Here is a 19392-nt window from a genome sequence, read left to right as displayed (position 1 = left end):
CAACATTACACAATTGCACTAATTATTTAACAATTATTTTTTTCTAGCAAAATTTACATAAATAAGAATAAAATGTAATAATAACTAAATGAGACTACACAAAATGGACTATAAATTTATTACACTGTTGATATCACATGTAAAGGCTAGTTTTTAATACACTGACACAGTATTAGTTAAAACTTGAAGATAAAGGTCAAGAGAAGAATGTGTATATACTTAGCATATAAGATACACAGTGTTTGAATACATACTTATAAATGTGGTATATTAATGCTATAGCTAGAAAATTAATAATCACAATGTAATTGAATATGGCCACAAAATAGAATAACCAGTCCAGCTGAACATATTAGTATCATACTAATCATTTGTATTTAAAGATCTAATTTCAAACCAAATCAAATCTTTCTTTTTTCAAGGGAAACAAATTTTTGATTGATTGTAAAATAAGAAATTTTGCAGTTTTAGGACAACATTTTTTGCACATCAGAAGAGCCACCTGTGAGCTTTGTCAGTCGATTGCTCTGTCCATCCATTCAAAGAAAGAATTTGTAATATGATGAGAAAGATCTCATCTGATCTAAAGCCCTGAATGTATAGGTTTCCAAGGCCAGACCTAAGTGGAAGCTTAGAAAGAGAATGCATAGGGGAGAATAACTGGGCTCACACCCCTTGCCTCTTTGGCTACTCAGCCTGCTTCCATTCAAATCCTCTCTGATACAAACACAGAAGAGGGTGCCCAGTCATTTAATATTCTAAACACAATCTAAGCCTGATTATAAAATCAGAGTTAGAAAGGGCAATAAAAGCATATTTGTTCATTCCTATATCTCTAGGAAAGGTATTGAAACTTCACAAAATTTTAGTATGAGGATTTAAGAGCCTCCCTAGGAACTCAGTAAATTTCACTATCAGAAAAAATTCCCAAATATCTAATGTTGGTTCTTATTCTGATTTCCATGAACATATATAGTAACTGTTCAGATTTCTCACAAATCATTTAATAATCTTTCAGCTTCTTTTTATCTCCTTTTAAATTTGGGTGTGTGTGTAGATCATAAGTAAACTAAAGGTATGGAGAGGAAAAATGTGGAAATAATTAAAGTGGAAGAAAAATTCTCACTTGCATAATCTTTGCAAGCTTTTGAGAGAAAAAAATCTAAAATCTACTGGAAGCACTGATTTTGTTATTCTGGGTTTCCTTATCTTCCCCAGGTTTGAAATCTTTATTAACAACAACAATATCAACGCATATATATGATCATGTTTCGAAATCATCAGTCCTTCAGGATTCACATGCACCTGGAAAACCAGTATGCTCCAAATCCCTTGGAATATTAACAAATGCAAAGGAGAAAAAAAGAATGAACTTGAAAGTTCACTAATTCAACTCTAGTACTTAAAAGTTAAGGAGTTATTCTACACATCAAATCAAATATGATTTAAAGAGCTTTACAATGGGAACAATATATTCTCAAAACGCTACTTAAGCTGCCGGGCACATGAAGAAAAACTTTCTCAACATTCAGTGGAAACCTTCACCAGTGAAATTATACATTGACCACAGTTTATATTACAACATTTACACACAGTTTAATCATAAATTACATATCTTCAAGTTACACATTACAAAGTCTACAACTAATTTAATCAACAAGAAATATTCACTCCCCCCCCCAATAAAATATCAATTGTCTCTTGGTTTAGTGTAATACTGAAACAAGACATTTTCTCGGTTTTGCTATGGAGGAAAATTAAGTTAGTGGTGTTTCTGTAAATTTATGAAATGTGCACATAGGAGATAATGGCCAGTTAAGAGGATAAAACCAGAAAATAAAGAACAGACAACAGAAGGAAGCTAATGTTTCCTACCAATACTACTGTATTCTTTGCTTGGAAGGACATATTTTGTTTCATATGTGAGATTTTGTTAGTTTTTTTGTATGTGTTATTGGGGTATTTCTTATCCACCCCAAGAAGCAGTCATGAGCTTTATTTCTCCCTCTGCACATCTCCTTGAAATTCTATACTGTAATACATTTGATGTAGATTTATAATTACATCTCTTGAAAAGTTTCTTCCTGACTTTCATCTTGTTATCAGTGGTTTTCTTCAGTAAGTTGAGCTAGAATGACAGAAATCTCTTAGTCTTATAGGTTTAGTATATGGTTTTATCTACAGTTATATTCATTTGTTTGTTCTTTTTACGAAACATCTTTCAGTAGCAGACTATTGAGTCATCAAATCAACATTTACATCTTCCTGATCTTCTCTAGAAAGTAGCAGTTTAGAGTCATAGCTGTAAATGAATCATGCTTTGAATTCATCCATCTTCCTTGTGATTTTCTAAGCTGTTATATACAAATTCCAGAAGGTAAAGACCCATTTGATAATGGAATATAGGCTTAAAATGGCAGATACAATATTATTTCTGATGTACTTTAAACTACAAAGATACATTTTTTTTAAAAAAAGAGGCCCTTTTTAGCAAGTAGTTGGCTAATTTGGGCACAATTATTGCACTTCAGTGTCTCGAACTCTACTAAAGAGTAGAGAAATATGTTGTATGTACAATTTCTATATGATCTTTACTGAAAATGTATATACAAATTATATCAACAGTATATTATTGAAATAAATGTAGAAAACATAAAAAACAGGGCAAAACTGTAAGCGGTATTTACACTTTCTACTGCTGCATTTTTGAAGGGAGAAACACTAACAATTAAAAGCAAGACAACAAACAAAAATCAAGCAAAAAGACAAATGAAAATGCCACAGTATTTATACCTTTTAATGTTATCTGAACAAAAGTTGAAATAAACTAAAGGTAAACTTGGAAAATCAGATATTTACTGGTTTTCCATTTGCTGTGTACTGGGTCCACAAAAATCAGAATGGAAAAGTATCAGTAATATTGCACATTGTGGTAAAAAATAAATAAAGTGAAAAAAATTAGAGTACATCAGAAATAGTATAGACTACATATTAATTTCTGTCATGATAAGCCTTTCTGTACAAAGGGATGTGAATTTTTCAATTTCTTTACTTTTTTTAATACACATTCTGAATTAAACAAGTTGTTAATTTATTTTTAACTTTTGACTAAGGGTCTAGCTCTAGACTTATTCTGTTATCTCTTTCTATTTACACAGCTATTTACAAACCTAACAGTTTGGAATAGTCGTTGAAATTGGATCTTAAACTTTGACTATATACATCCAGTCTGAAAATGTGAAAGAGCCATTTTAGCTTTACAAGGGATGTTCTTCCATAATGGGAGAATCACCCCGAGAGGGTCTTCCCTGTTGGCCAGGAGTGAAGGTTGTCAAGGGAATGACTTTCATTGAGTCATCACTGGGATGAAGTCTTTCAGACATGGTGTAAAATTGAGATCTTGTACTACCTTGCACTCCCTGATCAAGAGAACGTAGTCCATCAGTTCCAGCCCCTTGCATCCAACCTTGCTGCAAACTCATTGGTGGCTGGGCCTGGTTGCAACGGAAGGCAGCAGCCTGTGGCAGAGGAGGGCTGTAGCAGAGGGCTGAGGCTTGTGCTGGTGGTGGGCTGTGGCGAAGTGCAGAAGCCTGCACTAGAGGAGGACTGTGGTGAAGAGCAGAGGCCTGTACAGGTGGAGGGCTGTGGCACAGTGCAATAGCCTGGGTTACTGGAGGGCTGTGGCAGAGAGCAAAGGTCTGTGTCACTGGAGGGCTGCGGCAGCGAGCAGAGGTCTGTGTCAGGGGTGGGCTGTGGCATAGAGCAGAAGCCTGTGACTGTGAAAGACTGGAATGGATCAGAGAAGCTGGCATCCAGCAGGTATCAGAGTGGCCCAAGATGAGACATTCTTGAGTGCAGTTGTCAGAGGCCTCTTCCACCGTTGGTTGAACAGTTATTTCTGCAGCTGTTAGGATGGGGAAACAAATAATAAAATTTATATTCCAAAGACATATTTGTATTAGCTACTTAACACAAGTCATATTGCTACAGGAAAAGTTAATAATCTATATATAAATACATGAGAGACTTCAGTATTTCCACAGTTGGCACTTGATTTGTTGAGAAATAATTCCTATGTTTCCTAGAGAAACATAAATAATCAAATGGGTAGATGGGATCTCATTTTTATAATTAGGATCCTTTGGCCTAGTCTTGAAATGTAGATATTTTAAATTGCATTTATGACTATAAAAGGAAACTATGGTCATTGATTTATACACAGAAGTCAGTCGAAATATGGCTCCTAACTTACATGGAGAAATGATATAAAGGTAAAATGAATGGGAAAACAAATCATAGGAACATATAATGAACTAACCAATTATAGATAAACAAATAGTTAGCTAAGAATACATTAGATTAATTTGGAAATGTTTATTGAACTCTAAGATATGCCTCTTAATTTCAAGAATGAAATATAATCATAATTATCTCAAAAATAATTAATTTCTGTATTCTTCATTTTCTGAAATCATGATAAATCAGAGGTTAGCAACAAAATAAACTACAGATCCAAATTATCTAGCTGTAAGCTGTAATATCTTCTAAAACTCTTCTATAAAATTTCTGTAAAGTCTTCAAATGTCAGTAGATATCAAATATCAGTAAGTATAGCATACAAAGACTAGCAAAACATAGAGTTGCTATATTGATATAAAAGTTGACTTTAAAGCAAGTAATGTTATCAGGTATAAAGAAGGACATTATATAATGATAAAACAATTAATTCTCCAAAAAGAACCATCAGTCCTATGTGTATATGCACCTAACAACTGAGCTTCAAAATACAAGAAAAAAAATCAGCTAGAAATGAAAGAGAAATAGACATATCTGCAATTATCCTTGAAGACTACAATACTCCTCAGAACTTGATGGAAAAATAGAAAATAAGTAAGCACATAGAAGACTTGAACAACACCATCAATCAGATCAAAATTGATATTCATAGAAGATTTCACTCTCGACAAATTAAAAACAGGAGAACTTCCTTAAATTGACATAGTACATCTCCAAAAAGATAACAGCTAACATCATATCTAAAGGTAAAAAACTGATTGCTTTCCCTCTGAAATGAGAAACACAGTAAGGTTGACCACTCTCACAACTCTTGTTTGACATACTGTTATAAAGTCTAGCCAGTGCAATAAAGCAAGAAAAATAAATGAAAAATATATAGGTACTCACAGACACATGTAAGTATAAATCTAATAAAATATGTATAGCATTTGTGTGTTGAAAAGAAAATACTGATGAAAAAAGTTGAATAAATGGAGACATATACCATGTTCATGGCTTGAAATACTAAATGTTGTTATAATGTCAGTGCTCCCCAAATTGAGTCTATAGACTTAATATAATGTCAGCAAAAATCCCCAGATGGTGTATTATATTCTTGTAGATATCAACAAGCTGATTCTATAATTTATATGGAAAGGCAAAGGAATTAGAATAGCCAAACCATTTTGAGAAAGAAGAAATAATTTGAGGGACTCACACGATCTGATTTCAAGATTACTATAAAGTAGCCCTAATCACAACAGTGTAATATTAGCAAAATGATAAACACATAGATCAACAGAAGAGAATAGTCAGTCCAGAAATAGAGCCACACAAATATACCTAAGTAATTTTTAACTAAGATGTGAATTCAATGAAGAAAGTGTAGACTTTTAAACAAATAATGATGGCCCATAAGCAAAAAAATTGAAACTTGACCTATACCTTTCATCTCATAAAAGAATTATCTCAGAATCAAAGATCTAAAATATAAAAGTATAAAACTTCTATTACAAAATATTGGAAAAAATCTTTGTGACTTTGGGTTAGGCAGCATTCATGGCTATGACATCAAAAGCACAATCTATAAAAGAAAAACCTGTCAAATTGGGCTTTTTGAAAATTAAAAAAATTTTCTCTGCAAAAGGCAATGTAAAAGAATAAAAAGGAAAGCCATAGATTGGGTGAAAATATTTGAAAATCACATTTCTAACAATGAACTTGTTAGAAGGACTTTTAAAGGACTCAAAAACCCAACAATAAGAAAACAAAGGACTCAACAAATGGGCAAAAGATCTGAATAGACACTTCACCAAGGAAGATGTAACTATGTTTAAAAAAAAGCATATAAAAAGTTGCTAAGCACTATCAGAGATTAAGGAAAGGCAAATTAAAACCACAAAGAGATACCACTCTAAGTCTGTTCCAGTGAGTAAAAGAAAAAACTAACAATATCAAGTGCTGACAAGTATTCAGAGAAACTGGAACCTTCAATGAATGCTTGTGATGATGCAGAATGGCACAGGAAGTTTGGCTAGCAGTTTATCATTTTCTTATAAATGTAAACATACACTTGCCAAAACTCCCAGCAATCCCAGTCCTCATATTTACCCAGAATATATGAAAACTTATGTTAACACGGAAACCTATATGTGCAAGATTAAACAGCTTTATTAATAATCACCCACAAATAGAAACAACCCTGACTGTCCTTTACCTGGCAAAGAGATAAACTGTGGCACACCCATACAATGAAATACTACTCAGCAATAAAAGCAACATATTAATGATTCTCAGAAAACATGGATGAGCCTCAAATGCATTTTACGTAAAAGAAGCCAGAACCAACAGTCTATATCATGTGTGGTTCCTTCTATATAACATTCTGGAAATGGCAAAATTGTAGAGATAAAAAACAGATGAGTAGTTGCCAGGGATTGGGAATGGAGGAAGTGCTGACTAACAGGGGCAGCAGAAGAAAATGGGTGAGGGGGGATGAAGCTGTTCTCTGTCATGAGGATAGTAGTAAAAATGTGATTCTATGCATTTGTCAAAACTGATAGAACTATAACATGAGTGTATTTTACTGTATGTAAATTTGAAAAGTAGCAATAAGTGTTTTGCAAATATTGAGAAATTACATGTTTTATAAATCATCTTTAATCTCCTATATTCAGTTCAGAATTTTCTACAAAAAAAGTAAAGTATTCTGATCAAATTAAAAGCATTCGATGCAAATATTGTATGCTCCCTTTCTGGACTCACTGTTTGAAATACTTTTAATTCGAAGTTATCAAATTTAAAGTAATTTTTGAAAAGAATGGGTAGAAACACTTAAAAAAGGGTAAAGGAATATGGGATCGGTTTATTTGCAAAAACTATAACAAAAAACTATAATTCAAAGATTTTGTAAGGAAAAAGCCTCATACATTTTCTACTTTTACCAGACTTGAAAAATGACATATTAATTTTTGGTCATGTGTATAGTATTGAGAGAAGTATAGAATAGAAAAGATAAATTTGGTTTTATAGAAAAAGAAACTGTCCATTAGTTATCCCTGTTTTCTTAATTTTTGGTTGCAACTAATAGTGAATTAGATTTGGCTAATAATAGTAATATTACATACAGTTAGATAATAATGTTTGATTACATTCAACTAATACTTAATTAGATTGGTCTAATTTGCACTTAAGGTAAAGTTTTTGCACTTAAGGTTTCCAGGATTTAAAAAAATCCTTTCTCTCTTTGAGCATGTGTGCTTGCTGAGTGATAGCAGCAATCCAGGTTCTTGTGCATAGTTTTAAAAATTAAAAATAAATGTTCAAGTTCCCATAAATCCTTAATAGGATACAGAGTCCAGCTACTGTCATTATTCCATCAAGCTTAAAAGCCAAATAATAGGATGTAAAAAAAAAACAACAAAAAAACAACAACAAAAGCCCCCCTGAGTCTCATTAAGACTAATTTTCTTAATTAGATAACCATTTATTTTTTTTATTTTTTTTATTTTTTATTTTTTTATTTTTTTATTTATTTTATTTTATTTTTATTTTATTTTTTTAATTTTATTTTGTCGATATACATTGTAGCTGATTAATGCTCCCCATCACCAAAACCTCCCTCCCTTCTCCCTCCCCCCCTCCCCCCCAACAATGTCCTTTCTGTTTGTTTGTTGTATCAACTTCAAATAATTGTGGTTGTTATATCTTCTTCCCCCCCCCCCGGTTTGTGTGTGTGTGTGTGTATGTGTGTGTGTGAATTTATATATTAATTTTTAGCTCCCTCCAATAAGTGAGAACATGTGGTATTTCTCTTTCTGTGCCTGACTTGTTTCACTTAATATAATTCTCTCAAGGTCCATCCATGTTGTTGCAAATGGCAGTATTTCATTCGTTTTTATAGCTGAGTAGTATTCCATTGTGTAGATGTACCACATTTTCCGTATCCACTCATCTGATGATGGGCATTTGGGCTGGTTCCAACTCTTGGCTATTGCTATAATAACCAAAACAGTATGGTACTGGCATAAAAACAGACACACTGACCAATGGAATAGAATAGAGAATCCAGAAATCAACCCACACACTTACTGCCATCTGATCTTTGACAAAGGCACCAAGCCTATTCACTGGGGAAGGGATTGCCTCTTCAGCAAGTGGTGCTGGGATAACTGGATATCGATATGCAGGAGAATGAAACTAGATCCATACCTCTCACCGTATACTAAAATCAACTCAAAATGGATTAAGGATTTAAATATACACCCTGAGACAATAAAACTTCTTAAAGAAAACATAGGAGAAACACTTCAGGAAATAGGACTGGGCACAGACTTCATGAATACGACCCCAAAAGCACGGGCAACCAAAGGAAAAATAAACAAATGGGATTATATCAAACTAAAAAGCTTCTGCACAGCAAAAGAAACAATTAACAGAGTTAAAAGACAACCAACAGAGTGGGAGAAAATATTTGCAAAATATACATCTGACAAAGGATTAATATCCAGAATATATAAGGAACTCAAACAACTTTACAAGAAGAAAACAAACAACCCAATTAAAAAATGGGCAAAAGAGCTAAGTAGGCATTTCTCTAAGGAAGATATACAAATGGCCAACAGACATATGAAAAAATGCTCAACATCACTCAGCATCCGGGAAATGCAAATCAAAACCACATTGAGATACCATCTAACCCCAGTTAGGATGGCTAAAATCCAAAAGACTCTGAACGATAAATGTTGGCGAGGCTGCGGAGAAAAAGGAACTCTCATACATTGTTGGTGGGACTGCAAAATGGTGCAGCCTCTATGGAAAATGGTATGGAGGTTCCTTAAACAATTGCAAATAGATCTACCATACGACCCAGCCATCCCACTGTTGGGAATATACCCAGAGGAATGGAAATCATCAAGTCGAAGGTATACCTGTTCCCCAATGTTCATCCCATTTATTTTTTTTAATTTCAAGCACTCTTTAAAAAGATGTTCCTATGAGATTAGCATTTAAAATGTCCTATATTTTTCACAAATTGTATTTGAAAAATAGTTGGGAAGATGGACTTTTATATACTTTGAATGATATTAAATTATAAAAACATAACTAAGGTTTAAAACAAAACTTAGTTTCCTGCTCATCAGAAAAGCAACTCATCTGGTCTGGTAACCCTAAATTTTACAACAAAAATAACACATCACAGTTTCAACATTGAGCTCTTTGCATATTTATGATAAGGAAATTGATACAAAGTAATTTTCATATCCTGGAAGAGGATATGATTGATAGTCATTCTTTCTTAACAGCTTTATTGAGACATAATTCATACCTTAAAATTTACTCATTTAAAGCTAACAGTGTTTTTTAATATATTCACGGAATTTTGCAGCCATCACTACAATCAATTTTGGAACATCATCATCATCTCAAAAAGAAGCCCAGTATCCATTAGCAGTCACTGCCCATTCCCCCCAAACTCCGCAGCCCTAAGCAACAATTAATCTATCTTCTGACTCTATAGATTTGCCTATTCTAGAAATGTCATATCGATGGAATCCTTTAGAGTCTTTGATGACTGGCCTATCTCATAGTAGCACAGTGTTTTCAAGGTTCGTCCATGTGACATATGTATCAGTACTTGAGTATTTTTATTTTTTGCCTGAGATCATTCTTTATATGGATATACCCTTCATCAGTTGATGGACATTTGAGTTGCTTCCATCTTTTGGCTATGATGAATAATGCTGCTATGAACATTTATGTAAAAGTTTTCGTGCTGGCTCATACAGCAACTCTGTGTTTAACTTTTGAGGAACTGCCAGCCTATTTTCCAAATAGGCCACATCATTTTACATAAACACCAGAAATGCATGAAGCTTTAAATTCTTCTATACACTTGTCAACCTTTAGCATCTGTCTTTTTTATTATAGCTGTCCTGATATGTAAGAAATAGTATCTCACTGTGGTTTTGATTTGCATTTCACTGACTGCTAATGAAGTTGAACATCTTTTCATGTGCTTATTGGCCATTTGTTTATCTTCTTTGGAGAAATGTCTATTCACATCCATTACTCATTTTAAAATTAGGATATTTGTGTTTTTACTGTTGAGTTATATAAGTTCTTTATATGGTGTAGATATAAGTCCCTTATAAGACAGATGATTTACAAATATTTTCTCCTATTCTGTGGTTTGTCTTTTCACTTTCTTGATGTCCGGTGAAGTACGATAGTTTTGAAGTTGACAAACCTTCATTTACCTATATTTTTGTTACTTATACTTTTGGTGTCCAATCTAAAAAGTCTTTGCTTAATGGTAGGTCACATAAATTTACTCCTATGTTTCCTTCTAATAGTTTTATAGTTCAGGTCTTATGTTAAGGACTATGACCCATTTGGAGTGATATTTTTGTGTATGTTTTAAGGAAAGAGTCCAAAATCATTTTTTTGCATATGGATATCCAGTTGTCCCAGTGCCATTTGTTGAAAGACTATTCATTCCCCAATGACTTTAATTGGCATGCATGCTGAAAATCAATTGACCATAAATATGGGGGTTTATTTATGTACTGTTAACTTATGGACTGTTAACTTATTACACTGATATATATTTCCTTAGGCCAATATCACTGCCCTGATTACAACAGCTTTGCCGAAAGTTCTGAAATCAAAAAGGCTGAGTCAACCAAATTTGCTCCTATTTTGCAAAAATGCTTTGGCTGTTCAAGCTTACTTGAATTCCCATGGTTTTAAGATCAGCTTTTCACTTTCTGCAAAAATCCAGATGCAATTTTAATAGGGATTGTGTTGAATCTGAAGATCAATTTGTGGAATACTGGATCTTATAGTGTTGTCTTCCACTCTATGAACATCTTTTTACTTATTTAGATTTCAAACTTCTTTTACCAATATTTCAGAATTTTCAGAGTATAAGACTTGCACTTCTTTTCTTAAATTTATTGCTAAGTGTTTTTTTTTTCCATTTTATTATTTTGTAAATAAGATTGTTTTCTTAATTTCTCTTTAGAAATATTTATTGCTAGAGTATAAAAATATAAGGGTACTTCAGAAAGTCCATGGAAAGATTCACATTATCTATTTTTCCCCAAACGTTTTGGAGCATTCTTGTACAATTGATTTTTTAAATATTGCTTTTTTAGCCTACAACCCTGCTGAACTCAATTATTAGTTTTAATAGGTTTTCAGTGAATTTCTTAGGATTTTCTATGTACAAGATTGTATCATCTGCAAATAGAAATAGTTTTATTTCTTTCTTTGCAATATGGATGCCTTTTAATATCTTATTCTTGCCTGACAACACTGGATAAAATGTCTAGTATAGTTTTTAATAAAAGTGGTGAGAGTGGACATCCTGTGTCTTGTTCCTGATCTCAGGGGAAAAGCTTTGAATATATCACCACAAAGTATAGAAAATAGAAGAAATTAGAAAAATTACTCTGTGGTTTCTTCTTTGACCAATATATCATTTAGGAGGGTCCTGTTTCATTTCTACATTTTTGTTAATTTCCCCAGTGTTTTTATTGTTTAATTCTAATTTCCTTCCATTGTGGTTGTAGAAGTCTGTTTCTGATGCTTTTAACAAATACCTGAAACTGGGTAATTTATAAAGCAACAATATTTATTGCTACAGTTTCAGAGGCTGGGAAGTCCAAAGTCCAGGAAACACATCTGCTGAAGTGACTCAATAGCAATACAGGGAGTCACATGGCAAGAAAGGCAGAGAAGAGAGAGAGATACTTCCACATGCTCACCTTTTAAAACCCCTAAAACAACTTCCATTGTTCCAAGTTTGGATCAATCCATTAATGAGGGTATAGTACTCACATTCCAATCACCTCTCCAAGGCCCCACCTTTCAACTACCACAAATAGGATTTGCCAATGTCTTAACACAGTCGCAGTGGGGACCAAGCCTCCAACACATTAAACTTTGGATTTAATTTAATATAATTTAATTTAATTTACTACTGTTAATCCATAACAATGGTCAAAGAACATATTCTGGATAATTTCAATCCTTTCAATCTACCGGAGTTTGTTTATAGCCTAGCATATAGTCTCTTCTGGAGAATCTTGTATGTGTACTCATGGAGAATGTGCATTCTGCTCTTGTTGGATAGAAGTATGTTAGGTCTAGTTGGTTTAAAGTGCTGTTCAAATCTTCTGTTTCTTTGTGGTTTTACTGACTAGTTCTTCTAACTATTATTGAAAGTGAGAGATCAAAGTCTCCAACTATTATTAAATTGTCTGTTTCTCTCTTCAATTCTGTCTGTTTTTGCTTCATGATTTTGGAGGCACTGGTGTTAGGTGCATATATGTTTATAATTGTTATGTCTTTCTGATAGTTTTACTCTTTCATTGTGATAAAATGTTCCTTTTTATCTCTAGTAATATTTTTAAAGTATTTTTAATCTAATATTAGTATAGTCACTTCAGCTTACTCATGGTTTTTGTTTGCATGATGCATTGTTTTCCATCATTTTACATTCAATCCATTTGTATCTTTATATCTAAGGGTGTATACTACAGGCATATATTTGGATTTTTTTTTTAATTCAGTGTAACAATTTCTGCCTCATTTGGAGTTTAATTCATTCACTTTTAATGTTATTATTGATATAGTAGCTTTATATCTGCCATTTTTTCTTTTTATTTTCTATGTGTTTTGTGCTCCCCCCCCCTCTTTTTCTTTAAGGGCTCCCTTCTGCATTAGGTTAATATTTTCTAGTATAATATTTCAATTCTTTCAATGAGTTTTTTTTACTATGTATATGTATATAAATGTGTGTACATGTTATTCCCTTATTGGTTTCTAGTGCTTGCAATCTTATTACAGTTACTTCAGATTTATCATGAGTCAACTTCAGTGAGATTCAGAAATATAGAAATATTACTCCTAAATACCTGTATTCATGCTTTCCTTTTTTTGTAACATATTTATGTTCAAAATTCAACAACAATACATTGCTATATTTATTATTTTATGTATTTTCTTAATGAAGCTGTGAGAAGAAAAAGGGCACAAGTATATAATTATAGATTTTGTTTTATTAACATTCTTATTTGCAATTTCTGGTTCTTCTCATTTATTCCTGTGGATTCAAATTAACATCTGATGTAACTTCCTTACTCTAATGTTTTGCTTCTACACACTTTTGTGCTATTGTTGTCAGACATATATGACATTTCTATATATATAGGCCCAACAATAAATAAATACATATATTGTTTTATACAATTGTTTTTCAAACCCATTAAGGGAAGAAAGGAGAAGAATCACAAAATTACACTATCTTTTACAATTATCTACGTAATTACTTTTACAGCCAATTTTTTTTTTTTTTTTTTTTTTGGTGTGGATTTAAATTACTGTCTTGGGTCTCTTGCTTTAAGCCTTAAAAATCTCCTTTAGTATTTCATATAATGCAAATGTGCTAGCAATGAATTTTCTCAGTTTTTGTTTATCTAGAAAGTTTTTTTTTCTAATTTCACTTTCATTTTTTATAGATAGTTTTGCTGTTCAATAATATAAAATTATTGGTTAGCCTTTTTCTTTTTCTTTCAGGTATTTGAATATCTCACTCCCCTCTCTTCTGGCATCTATTGTTTCTGATAGTAAGTTAGCTTTTAATCTTATTGGCACTCTAGTGTATACAGAGTCATTTTTTTCTTATTCCCTTCAAAATTTTCTTTGTTTTCATCTTTCAGTATTTCTACTAGAATATGTCCAAGTGTGTGAATATTTGTTTATCATACTTGGAGTTGTTGAGCTTCTTTTGTTTATATATTAATATTTTTCATCATCTTTGGGAGATCTTAAGCCATTATTTCTTCTAATATAATTTCTACCTCTTTTTTTACTCTTTTGCTTCTGCTACACCCTTTCTTCATAAATCAATGGACTTTTATGGTGTCCCATATTCCTCATCTTTCCTTGTTCTTTTTTTCCCTCCCTTTTGTTTAGATTGCATAATCTCTATCAAATTAAATTTGAGTTTTCTGATACTTTCTTCTAGTGGTTCAAATCTACTGCTGACCCTCTCTAGTCAATTTTTTTTATTTTGGCTATTGCAATTCTCGACTCCAGAGTTTTCATTTAATATTTTAATTTTTTTGGCATTTTTTAATGATATTTTGTATCTTATGAGACATTGTTATTTTACTTTACTTATTTAAGCATACTTTTCTTTAGATCTTTGAACATATTTATAATGGCTGCTGTGAAGTCATTGTCCATTAAATCTGACATCCGGGCCCTCTCACAGTTAGTTTTAGCTGCTTGCTTTTTCCATGTATAGGTCACAGTTTCCTGTTTCTTGGCATACCTCATATTTTTGTCAAAAACTAGACATTTTACACAATATACTGCCTTAACTGTGGATACTGATACCCCTCCCCTCTCTGGGACTTAATTTTTTTTGTTGTATGCTTCCTTATTTGTTTTGTTACTTGGCTGACTATTTTGATAAAGTCTGCTCCCTCTTTAAGGTGAAACCTCTGATGTCACTCCTCTGCAGTTACAGCCTTAGACCTGTGCATATTCATCCTGAGATGTCAATAATTTTAGCTTGATTCTCTTTGACAGTCTCTTCCCCTGATCTCTCAGTTAAACTATCTTCTTCATTTGGTATCATACTCAGCCTATTAGGCTCCACTAATAAGTAGCTCATTGCTCAATTGTTTTTGGCAATGTCCTGGGGCATAAATTGCTGAGCAATATGATCCAACTAAATTTGGACCCCTTTGCAGGGGCAGTATTTGAGGCAAGACTTTGATGTTTGTTCTGACCCCAGAGGGCTCTTCCTCTATGTCTCTTCTCATGGTTCTCTCTGCTAAGCTTACAGCTGATCTACAGTCTTTTTTTTTTCCCTGTTGGAGCTACTGGCCTCTTCTTAATTGCTTACCACCAAAATTTCCATTGTTTTTGACAACTCCTTTATCTTGAACTTCCCTCGTGCCTTGTTTCAAATAGAGTCCCTGCTCTTGAGGGCAGTTTTGGAGCTTTCTGTTTTTATGGCCAACCTTTTCTCCTTAGGCAAAATCTATGTGCCACTACTCTGAAGCTAAGAATGGGGATAGAAGCCTGTTTATTTCAGATTGACACCTCTGATTTTGAGCATGTGCTGAAAAGGTGAAATAGTCTTTGGTCTTCTCAGCTTGTCTACCCCAGCATGAGATTTGCACCCTATGAGTGAGTTGGAGTACAGGTAATTGGGGCCCAGTATTATCAACCACTCTTGCCTATAATAGAGCTTCTGCAACATAGAGCTGGGAGGAATGAGAAATTCTGGAAGCTTGCACCTCCCTGGAAGATACCTGAACCTTAGACTGGGCTCTAGAGAAAGAAGGAGTTCTGTGTTCTTGTATGATCCTGCTTTGGCATGGAGCTTCTGTGACAATGAATTGTGGGGACAGATAATGGATTATGGCACAAATGCCTGAGGCTCTCACTGTTCTTGCAGTGTATTAGTAGATTTTCTTGAATAAGTGCTTCTCCATTTGCTGTTTGCTCTTAGGACAATTTCCAGAAACACTGAACTGTTCGGTTTTTCTTAAGTAATTTTTACCAATTATGGTTGTTTTGCTGGGGAGAGAGTCCATATAGTTGCTCATACCACCATTCTGGAAATGATATATTCTCTATAGTTTCTTTTTTTTTCTTTTAAGATAAAATTCACATAGCATAAAATTTGCCATTTTAATCATTTTTAGGAGTAGTTTTATTTGTACATCGAATACAGTCACATTTTTGTGCAACCATCACCACCATCTCCAGAACTTTTTCTTTCCCACCTGAAACACTCTATCCATTCAAAATTAACTCATCTCTGCCTCCAGTCCTTGTCAATTACCATTCTATTTTTTGTCTGTATGGATCTGACTACCAGAGGAGCCTCATATAAGAGGAATCATACAATATTTGTCTCTTTGTGACTGGCTTATTTCATTTAGCATAATGTCTTCAAGGTTTATCCACATTGTAGCATTTGTGAAAATTTCTTTCCTTTTTAAGGCTGAATAATATTCCATTGTATTTATATACCACATTTTTTCTATCCATTCCATTGATTGAAACTTAGCTTGCTCCCACCATTTGGCTATTGTGAATAATGCTGCCATGAATATGGGTACAAATATCTGTTTTAGTCTTTGTCTTCACTTATTTTGTGTACATATCCAGAGGTGGAATTGCTGTGTCATATGATAGTTTTATGTTTAACTCTTTGAGGAATCACTATACTGTTTTCCGTAGTGGCTGTACCATTTTACATTTCTATCAAAAATACACTAGTGTTTCAATTTCTTCACATCCTCAGCAACACTTTTCTTTCCTTCCTTCCTTCCATCCTGATAATGGCCATCCTAATAGGTGTGAAGTGGTATCCCATTGTGGTTTTGATTGGCATTTTCCTAAGGACTAGTGATATGTCAACACATCATTTCATGTGTTTATTGGTTATTTGTATATCTTCTTTGAAAAAAAAGTCTCCTTAAGTCCTTCAAACATTTTTTAAATTAGGTTGTTCATTTTTTATTGTTGAGTTCTAGAAGTTCTTTATATTTTCTGGATATTAATGTCTTTGAGATATATGACTTGCAAATTTTTTTCTCATTCTGTATCTTTTCACTCTGTTGACAGTGTCTTTTTGATGAACAAAAGTTTTTAATTTTGATGCAGTCCAACTTAACCATTTTTTTTATTTTATTGCCTGCGCTTTTAATGTCATACTCAAGAAATTATTGCCCAATCCAATGTCATAAAGTTTTTCCCATAAGTTTTCTTCCAAGATTTTCACAGTTTTAGCTCTTCCATTTAGGTATTTGATCCATTTCGAGTTTATTTTTGTATATAGTGTTAGGCAAGGGTTCAATCTTTCATCCTTTTGCATTTGGATATCCAGTTTTCCCGGCACCTTTTGTTGTTCTCTAGTTTCTTAATGGCACTTACTCATATTCCTTTTCAGAATTATTTCTACATACTTAAATAAGCATCAGTCAAGTTGTTACAAGTCTAATTTATTAGTAACTATGGACCTTTTGAAATCATTTGGTATCATTTCATCTCCTTTTAAGTAGTAGCATTACCAAATGACATCAGTAAATTACTAATAGATAACCTTACCTTAAAGAATGAAACAAAGCATGCAAATAAATGAATTCATGATCATGGTATCTCCCCTGCCAGGTAAGTATGAAATAAATGAATTCAAATACTAATATTTGTACCAACAATATTAGAGATTTCTTGAAAACTTGGGGTAACAAATACACACAGAACTGAAAAAAATAAGGAATCTAAAAGGGATAGATTTTTAAAATTGCATGATTTTGTAAAGGTTTTCATAATTTGACAGATTCTCATATTGAAAATTAGTTGACACATAATCTTTTAGACGGACAGATGATACATCATATAAAATGTTTCCAAAATATGTGGTAGATTATTGCAATATTATTCTTCAAATAATATTTTGCTATAAAATATAGGTTATTCAGTACATCTCTAAAACTTCTCTTAAAAATTTACCTTGACAATAATGCAAAATTTCTTTTGCATTTCATCATTTAACACTAATTCATTCATGATGAATTTAAAAACCATGTAAATAATATATACAGCCTCTGTCCTTTTGGTAACAAAGAAGCTGAAGCTTACTGATATTATTTGCCCTAAAACCAACCATAATTTCCTTAAATTATGGGTATTTCTACATTTAGTAAGATTCACGATTAAAAAAATAAATTCTATTCACCAGCTACCAGAAGATGAAATCATATATCCAGAGCTACTAAATGTAATTCTTATACCCAGATTAGTAGAAGAGAGATTGTCCACAATGTATGTTTATGTCTACAGCTCACATGTTTAGCTAAATGTGTTTAGTCTCAGAAATTCAGAATACTTGGGTGAAAATTACAGTTTTAATTAAAATAAGTTTTATAATAAACTTCACTGTTGTATATCTAAGTACATAAAAATCCACCAACCACTAGTAAATCATTTTTAAATGAATGCACAAAAACAAAAGTATAATTAACATTTTAAGGATTTCTATGTGAATGAATGCTGCTAAAATATTTTCTAGAACACATTTTCTTCAGTGGACTGTACAGTACCCCTTAACATTATTGACACTGTTTAATTGACTTAACAGACTGTTTCCCAAAGAGAAAGAATGAGACTAGCATACGTTAACTCACTGAAAGTTCAAAATAACATGTATTGTGAATTAATGGTGTTCAAATTAATTACATCTAAAACAACATTCTCTGAGGTCTTCTGTAACTCATTAATAACGTTTAACTTTGATAAAATACATATTCTTCCTAGAGAAATATATTATCATCAGAGCACCAAAATACCTTGTGGAAAGCAAAGTAGTTCTATAGGGAAACTGTGATGTAGTCATATGTTAATCATTTTACCATGATGAAAAGTAAATTTGAACTAAAGTCATGATTTAAATGATGGGCAAAATGTCAGTCAGCATGCACATCAATGGAGTATACTTGGAAGACAGAATACACAGCAAGGTAATAAAAATACAAGCTTATATTGCAGAGAAGAGTGCCCCAAATCTCTCCTTGGAAACCATTTACAAGTGAAATGTTACCATCTGCAATTGTTGAGAAGGAGTAAGGAAAAATGACAGCGTACTGAAATTTATTTATAGCACAATGAAATGAAGATCACTGTCAGAGTATAATTCATCTGTTTTGGCTCAGAGAGAAAATGTGCTCTTATGATGTTAAACAAATTCATTTGGATAAACCTGTTCCTTCATTATAAGTGTTTATAATTACTTGAACTTTAAATTGCTTCTGAGAACTACCTATTAACTCATATTTATTTAATTGGCTGATATACATATGTATTTCAAGAAATAAAAGAACAAGTTCCAGTCTTTTAAAATTCTAATATCGAGTTCATAGATCTGATTAAATGTGCTCTGGTGATGCTCCCTATCTAACCTCTATCAATTTGAGGACAAATACATATTTTATACACATTTTCCTTTGTGCTACCCCAAAGAATTAAGTGTTCATTATGCAGATATTTCCAGTCAAACTGTTCCATTTAATGTATCTCAATCTC

At 32.7% G+C, this 19392-nt stretch overlaps 1 protein-coding gene across 5 annotated transcripts in view; it reads right to left on the bottom strand.

Moving 5' to 3' along the window:
- Nucleotides 1-3257: 3257 nt before the first annotated feature.
- PCDH11X (protocadherin 11 X-linked) overlaps nucleotides 3258-19392 on the bottom strand; it is a 671252-nt gene continuing 655117 nt past the window's right edge. For all 5 annotated transcript variants that reach the window (XM_063084040.1, XM_063084041.1, XM_063084043.1 and 2 more), the window contains one exon: nucleotides 3258-3904. In XM_063084040.1, coding sequence (XP_062940110.1) covers nucleotides 3258-3904 — 647 coding nt within the window. The remainder of the gene's footprint in view (nucleotides 3905-19392) is intronic.

The sequence above is a fragment of the Cynocephalus volans genome, chromosome X (genome assembly GCF_027409185.1).
Source record: "Cynocephalus volans isolate mCynVol1 chromosome X, mCynVol1.pri, whole genome shotgun sequence".
In the NCBI taxonomy this organism is placed as follows: Eukaryota; Metazoa; Chordata; class Mammalia; order Dermoptera; family Cynocephalidae; genus Cynocephalus; species Cynocephalus volans.
This window is presented reverse-complemented; position numbering and strand designations above follow the sequence as displayed.